The sequence below is a fragment of the Pelmatolapia mariae genome, linkage group LG9 (assembly GCF_036321145.2).
Source record: "Pelmatolapia mariae isolate MD_Pm_ZW linkage group LG9, Pm_UMD_F_2, whole genome shotgun sequence".
Classification (NCBI taxonomy): Eukaryota; Metazoa; Chordata; class Actinopteri; order Cichliformes; family Cichlidae; genus Pelmatolapia; species Pelmatolapia mariae.
Genome location: NC_086235.1, coordinates 14295001 through 14317534, shown reverse-complemented (window position 1 = coordinate 14317534; position 22534 = coordinate 14295001). Strand labels below are relative to the sequence as shown.

At 45.4% G+C, this 22534-nt stretch overlaps 1 protein-coding gene across 1 annotated transcript in view; it reads left to right on the top strand.

The window, feature by feature from the left end:
* Nucleotides 1–230: 230 nt before the first annotated feature.
* Nucleotides 231–22534, top strand: part of LOC134634130 (ADP-ribosyl cyclase/cyclic ADP-ribose hydrolase 1-like) — a 30966-nt gene continuing 8662 nt past the window's right edge. Inside the window, exons 1-3 of the mRNA XM_063483197.1 lie at nucleotides 231–403; nucleotides 3058–3184; nucleotides 3281–3419. Coding sequence (XP_063339267.1) covers nucleotides 231–403; nucleotides 3058–3184; nucleotides 3281–3419 — 439 coding nt within the window. The remainder of the gene's footprint in view (nucleotides 404–3057; nucleotides 3185–3280; nucleotides 3420–22534) is intronic.

Below are 22534 nucleotides of genomic sequence, written 5' to 3'. Positions count from 1 at the left end.
ACACACACAGTACATCCGAACTTGATACATTTAACCCCTTTGCACCTTTATCTCCATTATGATTGGACAAGACTTCTGATTGGACAGAGCCTGAATAGTTTGTGTGTGCACAGTCATTCTGCATCTCCATAAATAGATGCCCAACTTCAGGTGATAGTGAAAGTAAACAACATTTTGTGAAGCAGACTTCTCCAGAAAGCTAAATTTTTCCAACTTTTTACGCATTACAAATGGAGCAAGAGCAAGAGGAGCAAGAGGAGACTCCTCGTCCATGGAATCGCATATTAAGTGCCATCATTGTCCTTATTATTGTAATCATTGGTGCGGTGTTGGGACCAATTCTACAAACAAACAAAAGTGACCCTAAATCTACATTTTTGTCTAGGTGTAAGAAGTTCAATCAGTAAGTGATGGTATTTCAGCATTTTTTTATTTACACTTTTCATTATTTTGTAAAGAGAAATGGGGTTTCAGCTTCAAATCTAAATGATGAATGAGTAATTAATGAATGTGTACATGTGCACTTGCATCTTTGCATGTTTAAGCATTTTTGACAAATACAGCACTAACTGCATTTGAACTCATGAAGTGGCAAGGCTGCTCTGCTTAACAGCAGGATTGGTATTATAGTCAGTGACTGATCTGCTGATGTCTGCTCAGCTGGTTTTCATGTCATTAGTATCTAATAATGATGTATACCACTGCACCTATAGTACCTAGATGGAGATGTGAACTGTGAACATATCTGTCAGGTGTTTTTGCCTGTTTCCTTCTGGGATATTTAAATTTTGCTTTAAAAGAAAAAAAGTTACAAAGTGCTTCACTAAAAACATGACATTAAGAAGTGCACAGTCAGTGTCCAGAGTCTAACCCCATGGCAATTTCCCTGCCATAAACTGCCATAAACAACGTCTTGATGCATTCTCAATCATCCAGGAAAGTAAATCTCCAAAAGTTGATTCTGTTCATCTGGACGTAGCGTTTTGTGGGAGAAACGTTTCGTCACTCATCCAAGTGACTTCTTCAGTCTCAGCTGACTGCAGGTTTCCCCAAACCTTATAAACAGTACATTTGCATAATGACTGAAACCAGCCCACTGAAGGAACAATGGGCTGGGAGGTCAGTTCCTTAATCATAATTATGCAAATTCTCATGACCATTGATCAACAATCACTGACCAAAACCCACTGATCAAAGACCACTGATCAATGGCCATGAGTACCATTCACAGAGAGTTGGGGAATGGCTGCAATCACAGCATTATAAGATGGCGAAAGATGTCTGTCTGAAGCAGTTAGAACAAGACAAGGCTATTGACTGGACCTCATACCACAGGCTGCACCCAGGGGAGTCTACACCAAGTCTGTATGGTTTACCAAAAATACATAAACAGGGTGCACCTTTAAGACCGAATGAAACCATGGTCTCGTACGACGTTACATCTCTCTTCACTTGCATCCCAGTCACGGAAGCGTTGGAGGTAGTCCGTAAGAGATTACAGGATGACACCAACCTCAGCAACAGGACCACTCTCAGCATCGACCAAGTGTGTTTGCTTTTGGAACTGTGTCTTCATTCCACCTACTTCACATACAAGGGTCAGTTCTACAGGCAGAAACATGGGTGTGCCATGGGCTCCCCAGTTTCACCCATCGTGGCCAATTTGTACATGGAAGAAGTGGAAAAGAGGGCTTTGCTATCCTACCCTGGAACACCACCAAGCCATTGGTTCAGATATGTGGATGACACCTGGGTGAAAATCAAATCTCAGGATGTACTACACTTCATGGATCACACTAACTCGGTGGACCGACACATCAAATTCACCAGGGAAGATATGAAAAGTGGCAGGTTAGCCTTCATAGACTGTGAGATTTCCATCAGCAATGGGGGACATCTAAAAGCTGACATGTACCGTAAACCTACACATACGGATCAGTATTTAAGGTTTGACTCTCATCATCCACTGGAGCACAAACTGGGTGTCATCAGGACGCTACAACACAGAGCGAACACCATCCCCACAGACACAGCGGCCAGGGAGGCAGAAGAACAGCACATCAAGAAGGCCCTGAGTAAATGTGGTTATCCCAGCTGGACTTTTGTCAAAGCTGGAAAGACACCTAAAGAAAGCTCCAGCCTATCCAGGAGAGAAGGAGGACCGCTGCCCAGGCGAAAACCTGTAGTGATCCCATATGTGTCAGGAGTATCGGAGCAGTTGAGACGCATTTTTTCTAAACACCGCGTGGCTTTTAAACCCCAAAACACGCTGCGCCAAAAATTGGTCCACCCCAAGGATCGGGTCCCCCGACACAAACAGAGTAACATAGTGTACGCTGTTAAGTGCCAGGAGGATTGCCAGGATTTATACATCGGGGAAACCAAACAACCTCTAGCGAAGCGGATGGCACAACACAGAAGAGCTACCTCGTCAGGCCAGGACTCTGCAGTCTATTCACACCTACAGGCCAGTGGACACTCTTTCAATGATGAGGATGTACACATCCTGGACAGGGAGGAACGCTGGTTTGAGCACGGAGTCAAGGAGGCCATTTATGTGAAAAGGGAAAGATCATCTCTGAATCGAGGAGGGGGCCTAAGGGTACATCTTTCGCCATCTTATAATGCTGTGATTGCAGCCATTCCCCAACTCTCTGTGAATGGTACTCATGGCCATTGATCAGTGGTCTTTGATCAGTGGGTTTTGATCAGTGGTTGTTGATCAATGGTCATGAGAATTTGCATAATTATGATTAAGGGACTGACCTCCCAGCCCATTGTTCCTTCAGTGGGCTGGTTTCAGTCATTATGCAAATGTACTGTTTATAAGATTTGGGGAAACCTGCAGTCAGCTGAGACTGAAGAAGTCACTTGGATGAGTGACGAAACGTTTCTCCCACAAAACGCTACGTCCAGATGAACAGAATCAACTTTTGGAGATGCCATAAACAACAAATATATAAGAGTTATGTAAATGTGATACACTATTTAGCATATTTAGCATTTCTTTAAAAGAAAATACACCTAAACATTAAAAAACTTTATTTATTTTTTTAGATATGACTGTCAAAGGCTATGGGATGCCTTTGAGCAGGCCTATGTGAACAAGGATCCATGTAACGTTCCAGTGGAAGCTTATAATGCCCTGATTGCTGCAGCCCCCTTCAAACCTCAGTGCAACAAAGTAATAATCAATGATTACACCATCTCAATCATCTCATCTCTCACAATCATTCATGATCTGTCTAACAATACATAAATATCTGTGTTTGTGGGTTAGATGATGTTCTGGAGCAAAACAAAGGATGTGGTCCATGGTTTCACTGCAAAGAGAAAAGATTGTTTTGCCACTTTGGAGGACACTCTGTTGGGATATGCCCTGAATGGTCTGACCTGGTGTGGAAAAGAAGGCAGCAACGGTAACACTCTCAAAGCAGTAGATAAGAATCACAGTTTATTATTTAAGCGCTATAAAAATCTAGACACCGGCAAAAGAGCACCAACAGTTGTTTATATAAATCATGCTAGAATCTAAAAATATATGTAAATTATCTTGCAAGACATGATTTGTTATTTGTTTGGCCTGTTGTTACATTTACATACCAGGAGTCAAGTCATGGTTTTTGAGGAGAATTTCTTAAGCTTGCCACATGTAGTCAAAGTCAAACATATATATATATACACATATACACACACACACACATACATATACACACACACACACACATACATATACACACACACATATATATATATATATATATATATATATACATATATATAAAAACACCCATCTCGCCCCTGCGGGCGGTTTATCCTTCAAGCTCAGGTCCTCTACCAGAGGCCTGGGAGCTTGAGGGTCCTGCGCAGTATCTTAGCTGTTCCCAGGACTGCGCTCTTCTGGACAGAGATCTCCAATCTACGGCAGCAGTGATCAGTGAGATGCTTGGCTACAAGTTGAACAGCCACAAGGGGCAGTACCCTCCATGGAGAAGGAGGCTAGAGGGCAAGATCAAAGTAGCACGAAGGGAGGTTAGCCAACTAACGGAGTTGCAGAAAGGTGCGACAAAGAAGGTGCATAAGAAATACAGCAAGCTGTCCGTACCTGAGGCCTTGGAAACTGCCAAGCAAAGACTCACAGCCTTGGCCAGCCGCTTGAGGAGGTACACCAGAGAGATAGAAGGCAGGAGAATAAACCAGCTGTTCTCCACAGAACCAGCAAAGGTGTACTCTCAGTGGCAAGGGAACAATAAGAGAACAGCACCGCCAAGGCTGGAGACGGAGCAATACTGGAAGAGCATATGGGAGAAGGACGCAACCCATAACGGCAATGCTCAGTGGCTAGTGGATCTGAGGGCAGACCATAGCGACCTCCCTGAACAGGGTCCAGTAACGATCACAGTGGCAGACATCCAAGAAAGGGTCTCCAGTATGAAGAGTTGGACAGCACCAGGGCCCGACATGGTTCACGCCTACTGGCTGAAGAAGCTGACTGCACTCCACGAGCGTCTGGCAGCACAAATGAACCAGCTGCTAGTTAACGAGAGACACCCGGAATGGCTAACTGAAGGTCGGACGGTCCTGATCCCCAAGGACCCCAAGAAGGGACCGGTCCCATCCAACTACCGACCAATAACCTGCCTCAGTACTACATGGAAGCTCCTGTCAGGCATCATATCGGCTAAGATGAACAGGCACATGGGTCAATACATGAGCGGGGCACAGAAAGGGATTGGCAAGAATACCAGAGGCGCAAAACACCAGCTACTGGTAGACAGAACAGTCAGCCGAGACTGCAAGACCAGACTGACCAACCTGTGCACAGCCTGGATTGATTACAAGAAGGCCTATGACTCAATGCCCCACAGCTGGATACTGGAATGCCTGGAATTGTACAAGATCAACAGGACCCTAAGAGCCTTCATCAGGAACTCAATGGGGATGTGGCGTACAACACTAGAGGCCAACTCCAAGCCCATAGCACAAGTCACCATCAAGTGCGGGATCTACCAAGGAGATGCTCTGTCCCCACTGCTGTTCTGCATAGGCCTGAACCCCCTCAGTGAGATCATTAACAAGACTGGCTACGGATACCGACTACGAAACGGAGCGGTTGTCAGCCACCTCCTGTACATGGATGACATCAAGCTGTATGCCAAGAGTGAACGAGACATCGATTCACTGATACACACTACCAGGCTATACAGCAATGACATTGGAATGTCGTTCGGACTGGAGAAGTGTAGTCGGATGGTAACTTATAGGTTCGTAGCATAAACCTATTCGCTGGAACGCTCAGGACAATTTGCTACACAGCAAAGAACAAGACACAAGTAGGCAACGTCTTTGTGTTACTCATGCATGAGGAGGCCTGTCTGGAGCCAAGTGTCGTTCCACCCACTTGACCACCGTCAGACTCTCAGCCAGGTTCCCCATAGCACTCCTTTTATTGTGGTTACATACATATGCATAAGGTCATTAACATATAACAGCTTACATAGGTATACATGTGAACAAAGAATACCCTGTGTGTGTGTGTGTGTGTGTGTGTGTGTGTGTGTGTGTGTGTGTGTGTGTGTGTGTGTGTGTGTGTGTGTGTGTCATAAAATGACTTCCTAACCCTGCTGGCCTGGAAGTCCAGCAGTTCATCTAAACAAAATGCACTTAGAGTAAAACAGACATAGATACGTTTATCCTACCATAAAACAATAAGACAAGGTACGACCTCTCCCATGCTCCCAGGATGTGGGTGTGAAAACCAGAACAGCCTGGAATGCACGCAAAGCCCTGTTACAGCCTACTGAAGATCCCACATCCTATCACTACACAATTGATTATATACCTCTAAGCATATATGGTTAAATATTTCTTATACAAATGACAATAATACAACATAACCCCAACATCACCACCCTGTATTGTCATTTTGTAAGGCTATATGGCATATATATATATCATCAGCTCTACACCACTTGTCAACATTTTCAGTGCAGGCTTCATTCATACACACATATTAGCCTTAGCATCCATGTCACTCTGCTGCAACAGTATGTAGTTGGTAAAAGTATTAGCAATCATTTTATTCACCATCGATCTTACACATGGCAGGATGCAACCTGTAAACAAGCAAAACAACGCCACCAATGTAAGAATGGGAGTCAAAAACTTTAAGAACATATTCCACCATGGTCCAGATGTCAACCAGGCTATCCAGCCTTGGGACGCGTCTCCTCCAGATGTGTGGTCTGCCACATATCTCTGCAGAGCAGTTAAGTTCTGCAGTGCTTCATAGATGTCTCCTCCAGTCGTATATCCATCTGGGATAAATGTACAACATGTCTCTCCAATGAGCTTACACACTCCTCCTTGTGATGCCGTTATCAAGTCCAGGATCAGCCTATTCTGCAGTACCATCGTTCTGATGGCCTTTTGCTCCTCCGCTAAGGCTGTCCCCAGAGTCTTAGTAAGATTAATGTGTCGAAGTAGGGCATACCGGTTGATCTCCACGTGATCCCGCACCTCTGCAACGCCAATGTTTGGGATCAGACTTTGGAAGAACTTAGCTCCTCCACTCCAAATGCGGAATTCCCGCGGCACTCCAGTGTCTACTGTCACTCCAAAAGAGTTTGGTGAGGCTATATCCACCTCACGCTTCCGTCGGTTGCTAGGGTGATGTTCAACTCTGTCCATGAAGAAGACATGATCCGATAACTTCACCAAGGCACATAATCCTCCCCATCCCTCAGGGAGTGATAGATAGGCTTTATGTCCACACATGAAATACCAATCAGCCAACACTCTTGTTCCTTTACTGCTCGGCGCTGTCCTCGCACAGCCTGTCCAATTCTGTCTCTTTGCTTCTACTGGTATTCTGTAAGTCAGGTCGAACTTGCATTCAGTCCTCCTCAATGTCAAACTCTCAGCACACTTCGCACTGGTCAAGCATTTCATACACCTGCTCTCATTCTCTGGAGGGCAGTAGGTGTATATCTTTCCACATAAGCGAAGCGGCAGCTCTCCCACTGACAGTGTTCCATTGTTCATCACACACACCGGTAATTGAGCTGCATTCAGCTTGTTCAGCATTATTATGTCTGGCAGTGGGTCTGACACTTGAGGCCAGGCCAATAAGTCAGTTTGTCCAGAACAATTCATGTTCAGAAGTGGCGACTTACTCCAGGTGATGTTCAGAGGTGTACTATAGTTAGCCTTGGACCAGAGGACTCTGTAGCCAGGATGAGTTGCTAAGCCTAACAGACACCAACTTCTGTCCTCTGGTATGCTGTATGGCCACAGTCCAGATGTATATGCTGACAACGGCATATGAGCACACACATAGCAGTCCGTCCTATTGTTCAAGTGAGCAGTTGTATTCATAAACTGCCACCAAAAGTTTGTAGAATAGCCATGAGGGTATTGGGTGTGGTTTCCTTGGACATACAGAGTCTCCACTGCTGACCATGACGACATCAAAGCCATTACCCCCAGCAGGGTAGACAACACTTTTCCAGCCATCTGATGAGTACCTGTGGCTCAGTTGGTTTCTTCACCGGATTGAGACGAGGGGCCCTGGAGGCTTTCCCCCCCCTTTGTACCCGGTCTTCCTGCCACTTACTCCGAGCTGGCCTGGATGTGTGTCACCTTCTTGCAGTGGCTTTGGTGTATCCAGGAGGGTCGTTCTGCGATTTTCACAGCTGTTGGTGTTGTCAGCAGAGCCTGATATGGTCCGTCCCACCGTGGCTTCGACCAGCACTTCCTCTTTATGACCTTTATCAGCACCCAGTCCCCTGGCTTCAGGCGTTCTTCCTGTACAGAAACAGAATCATCTGGCAGATTATTTGCACTCATGACTTCTTTGCTTTTCAGCATTTTAATCATCCAGTCTGCTAGCGTGTTTTCTTCTTCCGCTTTATCATTATCGGTACAAAACACTGGAACTCTAAAGGGCCTGCCATATATTATTTCAAAAGGCGTTAGGCCATTGTCAGTTGGCGTGATTCTCATATACATTTTCACAAGCTCAATGCAGTCTACCCATGTCCTGCCTGTTTCCTCCATTGTTTTCCTGAGTCTCAGTTTTACTGTGCCATTAGTCCTTTCAACCAGCCCTGCACTTTGTGGGTGGTATGAGCAGTGGTTTTTCAGTGTTATCCCCAGATGTTGTGACATTTTCTCAATTACCTCATTCACAAAATGAGGACCATTGTCACTGTAAACAGTCTGGGGGATCCCATGCTCTGGGATCACATTTTTGCATATTGCCTTAGCCACTGAAATAGCATCCGCTTTCTTAGTGGGGACAATTTCAACCCACTTTGAGAACGGGCACACAATTACCAGGCAGTACCTGTAGGTATTACAGTTAGACAACTCAATGAAATCCATATGGATTACTTCAAATGGGTAGCTGGGTCTGGGAAACCTTCCTCTTCTAGGTCTGAGGTTCCCCTGAGCATTATGTTTACAACATATTAAACATGCTTTACAAAAATGTTTTGAATAAGCATTGAATCCCAATGTGAAGAACTGCTGTTCGACTGCTGCCACCATCCCGGCTGTGGAGACATGGCAGAGCCCATGGCTCAAAATTGCAGCAGTCCTATATAAGTTTTTAGGCAATATAGGTTTATCACAAAGATAATAGACATCACCTCTCAGGCTCGCTCCTTTAGTGAGCCATAGCTGCTTCTCAGCTGAAGGTGAGTGTGACTGCATGTCTGCCAACACATCATGTGTAATGGGCATGGTTTGCTCCTGAGACGTCAAAATATGAACCCCGTGTGATCCAAGGGCCGCTTCCTTTGCAATTTTATCTGCAAAGGCATTGCCACGTGCAACAGGGTCAGTGCCACGTGTGTGTGCTGCACATTTACAAACTGCAACTTTACTGGGCAGTAAGACTGCTTTCAACAGGTCCTGTAAAAGTGTTGCATGCTCCACAGGTTTGTTCTCAGGGCACTCTCTGGCGAAGTGGCCCCTCTCCCCGCATTGATAACACCTCTCATCTCTTCTACGGGTATCCCGGGGTCGCCATGGGCCTCTACCTCTCCTACTCCTGCCTCTATTTTGCTCTCTTCCAGCCTGTCCCTGAAAGAAAATTTCATCTGCTAAAAAGGCAGCGGCCTCTGAGCTTTGTGACTTCTTTTTATTTTTAATTTTAATAACTTCCTGTGCATGGCGGGCCCAATTCATGCATTCAACGGACCCATCAGTGTTCTGATTAATATTTTGTTTTCTGATGAAAGCAGAAATGCGTGGATGGAAGCCATTCATCAGAGCATGCTTCAACTGCTGCTGATATGGGCTGGCCTTCTCCGCACTCTCTACAAGGCCGCTATGCTCTTTAAAAACTTCCTCTAATCTCGCCCTAAACTCATGGACATCCTCTCCTTCTTTCTGCACACATTGGGCAATTTTGTTGTAATCTACAGAAGCTTTAAAGGTAGTTCTAAGACGCTCATAGACCCCATCAACTTGGCCTTTTAAATTGTCATGGCCATAGGGTAGGATGGTATTACCATCCCTCCCTGTGTAGGTGCCTCGCACCCGAGCCCAGTTATATGTGAGACACTTCCTAAAAGTGGCTTCTGTTTCCTGGCCGTTTAAGCGGTACGAGGAGCAGAGTTGCTTGTGTCGGGCGATAAATTCATCAACATTAGTCAACGGGTCTCCTAAACCTTTACATGCTTCTGCACATTCAGATTCAGTCCATGGCCTGTAAACACAAATAACACGGCTTGGGTCACCTGCAACACCAAAATGGGGATTCGCGACCTCCACCATGGGAAAGGTATCTAGGGCAGGGTAGACAGGCATACCAGCTGCATTCGCCTCATCCCTTTTAGTTTTGGATCTAGTGTTATAAGGGCTTAAATATTGTGCTGCGGCATCCCCAAACTCCTGTCGCACTCTCTCCTCCTCCTCTCTCTCTCTCCTTTCCTGCTCCTGCTTTTCTTCCTCCTCTCTGGCCTCTCTCTCCCTCTCTAATACTGCTCTACGCTGTTGGTCTCTTAACGTCAGCACCACTGAAGTAGACTGCACCGTCTCATCTTCAGGTTTCACAGCTAATGCCTGCAAAGCTGCTCTCTTCGCATTCACTGCCTCCTGTCTTTTCTGCGCCTGCTCTAACCACAGTTTTGCAGACGCCAGCTGTAACTCTCACTCCTGTTTCAATTTCCCTTTTGCACAAGCTGCCTTTACTGTCAACTGGTCTATTAACATTTGACATTGTCCTACAACCAATTTACCTTCAAAACCATATTTCTTGCGCCAATGTCCTAAATACTTTGTGCTTCCAGGAGCGAATTTCATCATAAACTTCTCGTCACCCTCTGACGCACTCTTGGTTGCTTGGGAACCCATAATAACAACAACAGCTGACGTCACAGACCGCGTGTTCTGCTCCGCACCCACTCACACAAACACACTCACACAACAACACAAAATAGGCCTACTCCGGACTCACACCGGACCGCTCGGGACACCAACCCAGTTCTGGGACCCTAACCCCGTTCTGGGACACTAGCCCAGTCGCGCGATAAAGCCCAATGAAGGGACGCTCGGGACACAAACCCAGGGCGATTTTACCAAAACCTCTCTTTCGGGACCCTAACCCAATTGTGGGACACTAACCCAATCTTTCGCAAATATAGAGTCACTCTTTCAACTTACTTGGTGTTGCTCATTGCGTGTAGTGTCAGCCCCGTCAAGCTGTATGCCAAGAGTGAACGAGACATCGATTCACTGATACACACTACCAGGCTATACAGCAATGACATTGGAATGTCGTTCGGACTGGAGAAGTGTAGTCGGATGGTAACTGATAGGTTCGTAGCATAAACCTATTCGCTGGAACGCTCAGGACAATTTGCTACACAGCAAAGAACAAGACACAAGTAGGCAACGTCTTTGTGTTACTCATGCATGAGGAGGCCTGTCTGGAGCCAAGTGTCGTTCCACCCACTTGACCACCGTCAGACTCTCAGCCAGGTTCCCCATAGCACTCCTTTTATTGTGGTTACATACATATGCATAAGGTCATTAACATATAACAGCTTACATAGGTATACATGTGAACAAAGAATACCCTGTGTGTGTGTGTGTGTGTGTGTGTGTGTGTGTGTGTGTGTGTGTGTGTGTGTGTGTGTGTGTGTGTGTGTCATAAAATGACTTCCTAACCCTGCTGGCCTGGAAGTCCAGCAGTTCATTTAAACAAAATGCACTTAGAGTAAAACAGACATAGATACGTTTATCCTACCATAAAACAATAAGACAAGGTACGACCTCTCCCATGCTCCCAGGATGTGGGTGTGAAAACCAGAACAGCCTGGAATGCACGCAAAGCCCTGTTACAGCCTACTGAAGATCCCACATCCTATCACTACACAATTGATTATATACCTCTAAGCATATATGGTTAAATATTTCTTATACAAATGACAATAATACAACATAACCCCAACAGTAACAAAGAGAGGGAAGGTAGTCAGAACTGAGGGGATTGAACTACCAGAAGGCAACATTGCAGACATAGAGGACAGTTACAAGTACCTGGGGATCCCGCAGGCAAATGGGAACCATGAAGAGGCCGCTAGGAAAGCTGCAACCACCAAGTACCTGCAGAGGGTCAGGCAAGTCCTGAGGAGTCAGCTGAACGGTAAGAACAAGATCCGGGCCATCAACACCTACGCCCTGCCCGTGATCAGGTACCCTGCTGGGGTAATAGGCTGGCCAAAGGAGGAGATAGAAGCCACTGACATAAAGACAAGAAAGCTCCTGACCATGCATGGAGGGTTTCACCCCAAGTCCAGCACCCTGAGGCTGTACGCTAAGCGGAAGGAAGGGGGCCGGGGACTGGTGAGTGTCAGCACCACAGTCCAGGATGAGACAAGAAACATCCACGAATACATCACGAAGATGGCCCCAACTGACAGCGTGCTGTGAATACCTCAGGCAGCAGAAACCCAAGAAAGAGGAGGAAGGCGAGGAACCATCATGGAAGGACAGGCCCCTGCACGGTATGTACCACCGGCAGATAGAGGAGGTGGCTGATATCCAGAAATCCTACCAGTGGCTGGACAAAGCTGGACTGAAAGACAGCACAGAGGAGCTCTGAGTACAAGATCCATAGAGGCTGGGGTCTATCACACCAGGCAAGACCCCAGGTGCAGGCTGTGTAAAGATGCCCCAGAGACAATCCAGCACATAACAGCAGGGTGCAAGATGCTAGCAGGCAAGGCATACATGGAGCGCCATAACCAAGTGGCCGGCATAGTGTACAGGAACATCTGTGCCGAGTATAACCTGGAAGTCCCGAGGTCAAAATGGGAGATGCCCCCAAGGGTGGTGGAGAATGACCGAGCTAAGATCCTGTGGGACTTCCAGATACAGACGGACAAAATGGTGGTGGCTAACCAACCGGACATAGTGGTGGTAGACAAACAGAAGAAGACGGCCGTAGTGATCGATGTAGCGGTTCCGAATGACAGCAATATCAGGAAGAAGGAACACGAGAAGCTGGAGAAATACCAAGGGCTCAGAGAAGAGCTCGAGAGGATGTGGAGGGTGAAGGTAACGGTGGTCCCCGTGGTAATCGGAGCACTAGGTGCGGTGACTCCCAAGCTAGGCGAGTGGCTCCAGCAGATCCCGGGAACAACATCGGAGATCTCTGTCCAGAAGAGTGCTGTTGGGTCTGTTCCCACAAACCCCGCTAGTTCTAGAGACTTATTCATCATGAAAGAAAACAAGGCAACAGCGTTCGATCGATTACTTGCGCAAGGGAGGCCTTTGGTCAAGAACCAGCTCTTGGAGCTCACGCTCCTAACCTGTCTCCAGCCCAAAGTCCTTCAAAGAGCAGCTTCCCTCGCAGCTATTTATTGAGAGACAGTTCACACAATAGTTTACAACACGTACCTCCCCTCTTAACCCCCCTTGGTTACAAAGACGAGGCACTGTGTGTGTTTGTGTGTGTGTGTGTGTGTGTGTGTGTGTGTGTGTGTGTGTGTGTGTGTGTGTGTGTGTAGGTAGGTGTGTGTGTGTGTGTGTGTGTGTGTGTGTATGTAGGTGCCCTCCTGCTGATCAAAGGGTCATAAACCCTAAAAGCAGGGGGAACATCCTTGGTCATAAAGAGGGTAGTCTCCCCCACACCCAATGTATGGTTTACCATAGGTAACACAGTGAAACCATACAAAGGGCAGGAAGCTCTACCAAACATCAAACAGACCTCCACAAGGATGTTCCCTGTGATAAAACACTTCAGCCTCACAGTTAAACAATGTAGAAATGGATGGCAAGCATAAAAATGACAAACATTTAAGAATCCACTCTAACATTCCCTCCTGTTTTGTGATTTTTATGCTCCAAATTATTTCTATGTAATATATTCTTATCCATGCACCTCTTGCTTGACAATTTCAGTGCAGGCGTCATTCATACACAGGCTTCTGTCATATCATTCATTTCAGTCAATTCATACTGTTGTAAAAGTACATAATTAACAAATGTATCAGAAATCATCTTAGTTCGCATTGATCTTATACACGGTAAAATTCATCCTATACATAAGCAAATCAATGTCAACAGTCCAAAAGCAGGAATTAATATTTTCAAAAGGAAATGCCACCAAGGACCAGACATCAACCAAGTTATCCAGCCTTGTGGTGCATCTACTCCTGTCATGTGATTCATTATGTATTTCTGCAAGTAAACAACTGAATGTAACAGTCAAAAAGAATAATCAACATTCTCAAAAAATCATATGTCACTACAATACAACTGTATACAGACATAGACATTCAAACACATCAGTTGACTTTATCGTTTGTCCATGTGGCTCTCAGCTAACTTCAAAGCTGTAGCCTGGTCAACACCCTTCTTTATGACTCCTATCAACCCCCCAAATTTTCTCACTGTAGGCATCCTGTGGGGGTTAGAGTCAACTAGTAAATTATCCGCATTTACAACTCTTCTCCTGTCCTGTTGTCACCACAGGAAAAGCTTTGTAAAGGAAATTGGATCAAGGTGTTTTGATCTTCTTGGCTCAAAACCTCAACCAGCTTAGAGAAGTGTTCATGTAACTCAGTTCATGTAAATGTAGACAAAAGGCTTCTCTGTTTACATTCTTCTTGCAGAGGACACAAAGAATAGGTGATGTTGTACAAATTCCATGATAAATCTCCAACTTGGACTAATCCATTGCCCTTCATACACATAGGCAATTGACCTGTTTCCAGTTCATTTAGCTTTTCAATGTCCTGCTGCGAGTCAGACACTTTGAGTCAGACTAGCAGGTCTGTCTTACCAGAGCAGTTCACCCTCCCAGCTACTGGTGAATCAACCGTCCATTCAGGTTCAGAAGTTGAAAAGTTGGCAGTGTCCCAAGTATGTTTACTCCTGGATGTGTTGCCAAGGCAACCAAACAAACTGTCTCACTCTTAGTGATGCTATATGGCCACAGTCCAGAAGAATGTGTAGCCAGTGGCATCACAAGCATAACCATTGGTCTCGTTCTTTATGTGAGTGGTTGTGTTCACAAACTGCCACCAGTAGTTGGTTGAAACCCCATGCGGGTACTGGGTGTAGTTTGCTCTGTCCCAGTGCGCTCCTGTCATCCCACTCAGGGTCCACAGGCACAAGAAGGCGAACAGCACATTCCCAGCCATTCTAAGTTGGGTTCAGGATCCGTTGGTTTCTTCACCAGGATTGAGATGAGAGGTCCTAGAGATATACTCCCCCCTTTGTACCGCTGGCCTTTTCACCATCACCCAGAGTCGGCCAGGAAGTGTGTTACCTTCTTGCAGTGCGCTTGATGTATCCAAGTGTTCCTTTCTGCGATCTTCACTGCTGTGGTCGTCGTCAGCAGCATCCGATATGGATCTTCCCACCGTGGACTGGACCAGCACTTCCTCTCCATGGCCTTGTCAACATCCAATCTCCAGACTTCAGACTCTGCTCCTGCGGAGAACAGAATCATCTGGCAGATCATTTGTTCTCAAGACTTCTTTATTTTTTAACATTTAAAAGCATCTAATCTGCTAATATGCTCAGGTATTTAATCTTAAAGTATAAACTATTGCTGTCATCATCTCCCTCCTGTTGCGACATGGCAAAGCCCATGGCGCAAAATAGCAACAGTCTTATACAAATTCTTAGGCAGTATTGGTTTATCACACAGATAATAAACACCATCCTGCAAATTCGCTCCTTCTGTAAGTCACACTGTTTTCCTGCAGTAGGCGAGTGGCCCTGCATGGCTGCCAGTGCACCTCGCATAATAGGCAACGTCTGTTGGTGTTGCATTGCTAAAATGTTAACACCATGTGCTCCTAAAGATGCCTCTCTTGCTATCCTATCTGCAAAAGCATTCCCTAATGCAACTGGATCTTTCCCTCACATGTGTGCTACACATTTACAAACGGCAATTCTACTGGGTAATAACTCTGCCTCCAGCAGATTTTGCAAAAGTTTGGCGTGTTCTACAGGTTTCCCTGTAGAGGCTGTCACACCTCGTCTCACCCACTGTACTACAAAGAAATGTACTGTAGCAAATGCATACTGGCTATCAGTGTATATTGTCACATCTTGGTTCTCTGCAGCTTTACACGCTTCCGTTAAAGCTACTATCTCTGCTGCTTCAGCAGACATAGAACCTGTTAGGTGTCCTGCACAGATAACTTTCTCACTGTCTACTACAGTAAAACCTGTTTTAGTCTGTCCCTCTGCTGTTGTAAAACTCAAACCATCAACAAACCAAACCTTTCCCTCACCAAGTGGCACATCTATTAAGTCATCCCTCAGCTTACACCCCTCTCTACGCGCTGTCTACACTCATGAGAAGCGCCCTCTTCCTTTGTTGGCAAAAAGGGTTGACGTAACAGTAACATTAAAGACAAGCGTTTTGTAGGTGACAGAAATATAATTTTAGTCTGCATTAGTAGACATCTATCTCGTGTGGAACTAACAGTGTCAAAAAGGTGAAAAACTATATCCTGAAACATTGTACAGCTTAAGCTGCTGCACATACTGATCTCACGCATGGAGGTAAAGCACAAGCAACTAGAGCTAATCTTTTAGGATAGGAAGTTACTGGTGGAAAAAGTGGTGTTAGGTTTTTCACAGTCACCTGGCATTTGTGCTGTTCACAGAACCACAAGTCCATCGCTGGACCTCCTCTGCGCTGTCACTTTTTGGAGCCTGGCACGCTCCCTCAGGTTCAAACGATTCCAACGTTGCTGAAGATTTTAAAGGCAGAGCACGTCGTACACCTTAGTTGTCTTCCTCAACGTCAACGTCGAAACTCTTTTATCTTATTTAAGATTTTGCTGTGCAGAGTCTCCTCATCACAATCTCCTGGAAGCTCAGTAGCACAGCTCTCTGTGCTGAAGGTGATCTCCGATCCTCCTGAAGACTCTCTCCAGGCCTCAGCTTCCATCTTATGGACGATCCTCTCAGTCACTCCTTCTCGTCATGGCACCTCACGACATCTGCAAATTAAAATGACACTCCTCTCGCCACATGGCTTCTGCCATGTGTCAACTCCCCAACGAGACATGTACAAGAATGTTGCACAGTCTCCCTAAAACAATCTCCAGGGTTTGTCCCTTGGAGCAGCTTCACTCCAACCTGTAACCCTGTGTAAAAACATCAGTCAGCAATTAAATATTTAGCTTGTTTAACTCCCAGCTCCACCTGGAGCCTGTATCCTGGAAGACAACGTCTGTTAAATCAAACTTCACATTTTCAACCAACTATAGATCATAAGAGTAATAAAGTATTCAGCATAAAAGACAAATATCATGTGCAGGTTTTCTCCAGTCATTAAATCACTATTATTATTATCATAATTTGTCCCAAATCATGAATCATCCCAATTTATTCCACAATTTAATTGGTGACTTTCCTTAAGCAATGTCACTCCACTTACTATGAGCTCAATAGTGGCCAGCTAGTGAGCCTCATATTCAACTATTCTGTAACCACTGCACATTTGTTCAATTGTCACTTGTCTGTCTGTGCTGAATCCTTTACAAGCACTCTTAAAGAAAAACAAACATTAGCCAAACACACGGTTTGTCCTGGTTGTCAGGTGTTGGTCATCCAGATTCCAGAGATGCTGTAAAAAAGAAGTAACACTGGTTTCAAACACAGTGTCACACTGTATTCACTTCTCCCTTATAACACTCATATTTTCTCCAACACAGTGTAAGTTAATCACCAATACACAGCCTGTAACTACAGTTTTCTTCACACAAAATCTCAGTAATCCTGTGATAGAAAAACATCATTAAGATGTGTCCTGCTATAAATCACATGATCGAATCACATGATTAACCATCTACTGTAAAAAGAAATATAAATGTTATGTATACACTCTTTCTCACAGTAATCTCTGTGAGCAACACAAGTTAGTGAATAACACACCCATGGTGAATTCACAGACACAGAAAAAATTTAAAGTAAAAAAGGTTAAATTTGCAGAGTTCACATAGTCATGTGACCCAAGTTTCCTCCTGTGGTCTCCTTCTGTTCCTGCAACAGACACACACAGAGATACATCCACACCTTTGTCAGGTGGGGGTTAACTTCACACAATGGTGTTAAGTCAGTCAGTCTTGTCAGCTTTTGTCAGTCAGTTTTTTCCACTCATTTTTTATTTGCTAATAGTAGAACCCTTCTTGACGCAATAAGTTTCTACTGCCAGCAATGACGTCATTTCAAAAAAGAAAAATAATTTAGACTGGATTACCTCGCTGAATCCTTTTTGGCAGGGACTTGTTTTCTGATTGTCCCAAATAAGTGGCTTTCTCCCAAGCCCATTTTAATTTTTGGAGAAGCTCACCTTTGCAACAGTTTTGTCGACGACGAGTCGTATAGCGCTTCTGTTCTAATCGTGCATCTCTGCTCAAACAGACATCATCAAACGAAACTTTCAGTGCACCATGAAAGTAACAAAATAAAAGAAAGGAAAGAAAATAAAGGAAAGCAAAGGAAAGAAAGGCCTTGTTAAGTCATGACACGTGTTTTTCATGCCAGGGGGATAAATTGTAACAACCCATTTGGCAGGCTCAACTTAGTAACAAAAGACAAATCAACAGCCAGTTTAATCTCAAACATTCATCCAATCAGCCACACACAACATACAGCATAACCCTGTTGTCTCAGCACATAATAAGTTTCTTCTCATGTAACCAAATGTGTGCCATAGTAAAACTTCTTCACACACCAGAAACTCACAATCAGCTCACTCAGCTCACTCATTTAAGACCCCTCATCAGCATTCTGTTTTCCTCTATGATGCAACCATCTGTCCTCCTATAATATTCAGTCCACTAGTCTATGTATCACTTTCATCTTACTAGTGACTTGGACAAGATGACAAGCAGAATCTCATGCTTAAGATGCTGTCTGGTCTTCATGAGTATCATTTATTGTGTATATGCATGTAGGGTTAGTATAGTTGATGTATTTTCTGTATGTTTTTGTGTTCCTCTCATCACATTTTCATTATTCTCATCACTGCTTAAAACAACACACATCTCTCTCTCTCTCTCTCTTAAAAACAGAAAGTACATTACAGCTGTTTCAGGCTGAGAAACACCAAACACTCTCCGTGCTATCATTCACCACACAACTACGTTATTTCTTTGTCCACTGGGCAGGTGACCTGCAGAATCACGTCTGCCCCAGCTGGATACCTTCACACACACCGTGACGTCAGACACACTCACACTCGCTTCTGCTTTAGAGCACAATTTCACTTAATTCTTCAACGATCCACACACCACGTTCTGCCCAATAAAAACTTTGCAGTGTATTTCATCCTCTTTCAAGGCAGACTTCTTTTAAGTTTGCAACTGGCAACGCGACTTACACCAAAACCCAGGCTACGTGTACACAACAGGTCACCGAATTCCATTAACACCGCTTAGGTTAACTTCTGTGCTGCTGCGTTCACTTACTGGCACTCACACACATATACGCTCATTCACACTCTTTTTAGGCCCATAATCCCCCTTACCGCGGCGAGCTCTTTCCTCCTTACCATTGGTGGAGAAACCATACACTCAACGCCCTTAACTGCGGAGAACCTTTTTTTATCTTTATAGAGCTCTATCCTCCTTTCGGTGGAGAAACCGTCCTTACCCTCCTTCTATTCGGTGGAGAAACCTCTTTAAACCTCCTTAAATAAATCAAAAAGATAAAACAAAAACAAAAACACTGGCGGAGAAACCAGGTAGCTTGCGTCTACACGCACAGCTTGCGCACTCACGTACCTGCTTTAACGCACGGGCACGTAGCCGCTCTCTAAGGCCTTCTGTACTCACTGTTCGTGTTGTTTCCGTTCATGGGAAGAGTCTCTGGTTCCCGTCAATCGCCATCCATCCCGTGGGGAGTTCAGGCGCAAACTGTCCGGCCTGGAACAAAGCAAAGTACCAGGGCTTTCGTCAATCGTCCCAGACGATGGCTGCTAGCAGACTGCGGTGGCGTCCTCTCCCTCCCCTCGCGGTGGAGGCGATGTGTTGGGCTCCGGCTCGGAGGACCAAATAAATGTTGGGTCTGTTCCCACAAACCCCGCTAGTTCTAGAGACTTATTCATCATGAAAGAAAACAAGGCAACAGCGTTCGATCGATTACTTGCGCAAGGGAGGCCTTTGGTCAAGAACCAGCTCTTGGAGCTCACGCTCCTAACCTGTCTCCAGCCCAAAGTCCTTCAAAGAGCAGCTTCCCTCGCAGCTATTTATTGAGAGACAGTTCACACAATAGTTTACAACACGTACCTCCCCTCTTAACCCCCCTTGGTTACAAAGACGAGGCACTGTGTGTGTTTGTGTGTGTGTGTGTGTGTGTGTGTGTGTGTGTGTGTGTGTGTGTGTGTGTGTATGTGTGTGTGTAGGTAGGTGTGTGTGTGTGTGTGTGTGTGTGTGTAGGTAGGTGTGTGTGTGTGTGTGTGTGTGTGTGTATGTAGGTGCCCTCCTGCTGATCAAAGGGTCATAAACCCTAAAAGCAGGGGGAACATCCTTGGTCATAAAGAGGGTAGTCTCCCCCACACCCAATGTATGGTTTACCATAGGTAACACAGTGAAACCATACAAAGGGCAGGAAGCTCTACCAAACATCAAACAGACCTCCACAAGGATGTTCCCTGTGATAAAACACTTCAGCCTCACAGTTAAACAATGTAGAAATGGATGGCAAGCATAAAAATGACAAACATTTAAGAATCCACTCTAACAAGTGCAGTCCTGGGAACAGCTAAGATACTGCGCAGGACCCTCAAGCTCCCAGGCCTCTGTTAGAGGACCCGAGCTTGAAGGATAAACCGCCCACAGGGGCGAGATGGGTGGTTTTTTTATATATATATATATATACAGTGTCCAACACAATCATGGTGATTGAATGATTGTGGGCAAGTTCATGTGCAAGTGTCTGTGGGGCAGTCAGCGAAAGGGCAATGGTGGTGAGTCAGAGTTTGTATGTTTGGGGGGTGGGTGAGAGCGGGGAGTGAATTTTACATCCTGACAGCCTGATGGACAAAGCTGTCTCTCAGTCTGCTGGTTCTAGTCCTTCTGCACATATACTATATATAGAAGTATCATTAATCAAATATATTTAAATATATATATGTATATATATATATATATATATATATATATATATATATATATATATATATATATATATATATATGTATATATATATATATATATATATATATATATATATATATATAAGATAAGATAAGATAAGATAAGATAAGATAACCTTTATTAGTCCCACACGTGGGAAATTTGTTTTGTCACAGCAAGAAGTGGACAGTGCAAAAGTTATGAAGGACACTTAGAATAAAATAAAATAAGAATAAATACAGTACACAACTGTACAGAATAGAATAAAAATAGAATACTATATACAGTAGAATAAAATAGAATAAAATATACAATAGGATAAAAATAGAATACAAATGCTATATACAACAGAGTGAAAAATACAACGGTGCCAGAAAGATTATTGCACATTTGTGTTATTGCACATTTGTGGATGTGTGTGTATGATCAGTTAAAGTCTTTGTTGTGGAGTCTGACAGCAGTGGGGAGGAAAGACCTGCGAAATCTCTCCGTCCCACACCGTGCGTGCTGCAGTCTCCCACTGAAGGAGCTGCTCAGTGCTGTCACAGTCTCATGCATGGGGTGGGAGATGTTGTCCAGCAGGGATGACAGCTTAGCCACCATTCTCCTGTCACTCACAACCTCCACTGGGTCCAGAGGGCATCCTAGAACAGAGCTGGCCCTTCGGATCAGCCTGTTCAGTCTCTTCCTGTCCCCAGAAGAGATGCTGCCGCCCCAGCAGACCACACCATAAAAGATGGCTGAGGCCACCACAGAGTCATAGAAGGTCTTCAGGAGTGGGCCCTCCACTCCAAACGACCTGAGTCTCCGCAGCAGGTACAGCCTGCTCTGCCCTTTCCTGTAGAGGGCGTCTGAGTTATGAGTCCAGTCCAGTTTGTTGTTCAAATGAACACCAAGGTACCTGTAGCTGTCCACAGTCTCAATGTCCATACCTTGGATGTTCAGTGGTTGCAGTGGAGGATGTTTGTGCCTGCGGAAGTCTACCACCAGCTCCTTGGTTTTACTGGCATTGATCTGGAGGTAGTTCAGCTGGCACCAGTCCACAAAGTCCTGAGTCAGTCCTCTGTACTCCTTGTCGTCCCCATCAGTGATGAGGCCGACTATAGCAGAGTCATCAGAGAACTTCTGCAGGAAGCACTGGGTGGAGTTGTGGGAGAAGTCTGCAGTGTAGATGGTGAAGAGGAACGGAGCCAGAACCGTTCCCTGTGGGGCCCCCGTACTGCAGACGACCCTGTCCGACACACAGCCCTGAGTCCTCACATACTGTGGTCGGTCGGTGAGGTAGTCCAAAATCCAGGTAGTGAGGTGATGGTCCACTCCAGAGTTCTCCAGCTTGTCCTTCAGAACCGAGGGAAGAATAGTGTTGAAGGCACTGGAGAAATCAAAGAACATGATTCTCACAGTGCTTCCAGCGGTTTCCAGGTGAGCGAGGGAACGATGTAGGAGGTGAATGACGGCATCATCCGCTCCAATGCCAGGCTGGTAGGCAAACTGAAGTGGGTCCAGTGATGAGCTCACAAGGCGCCGAAGCTGAGCCAGGACCAGCCGCTCCAGGGTCTTCATCAGGTGGGATGTCAGAGCCACCGGCCTGTAGCTGTTGAGGTCCTTGGGCCGTGAAGTCTTTGGCACTGGTACAACACAGGAGGTTTTCCAGAGCTGTGGGACTCTTCCCAGCCTCAGGCTCAGGTTGAAGAGGTGCTCCATCACACCACACAGTTGGTCCGCGCAGGACCTGACGACCCTCGAGCTGATGCCATCTGGACCCGCTGCCTTCTTGCCATTAATCCTCCTCAGTTCCCTCCTAACCTGGGTGGTTGAGAGAGACAGGCTGGAGCCTTGTGTTGATTGTGTATTGGATGCTGTTGTTGGGGGTGGGGAGGAGTGAGCAGGATGAATAGAGGAGGTGTGAA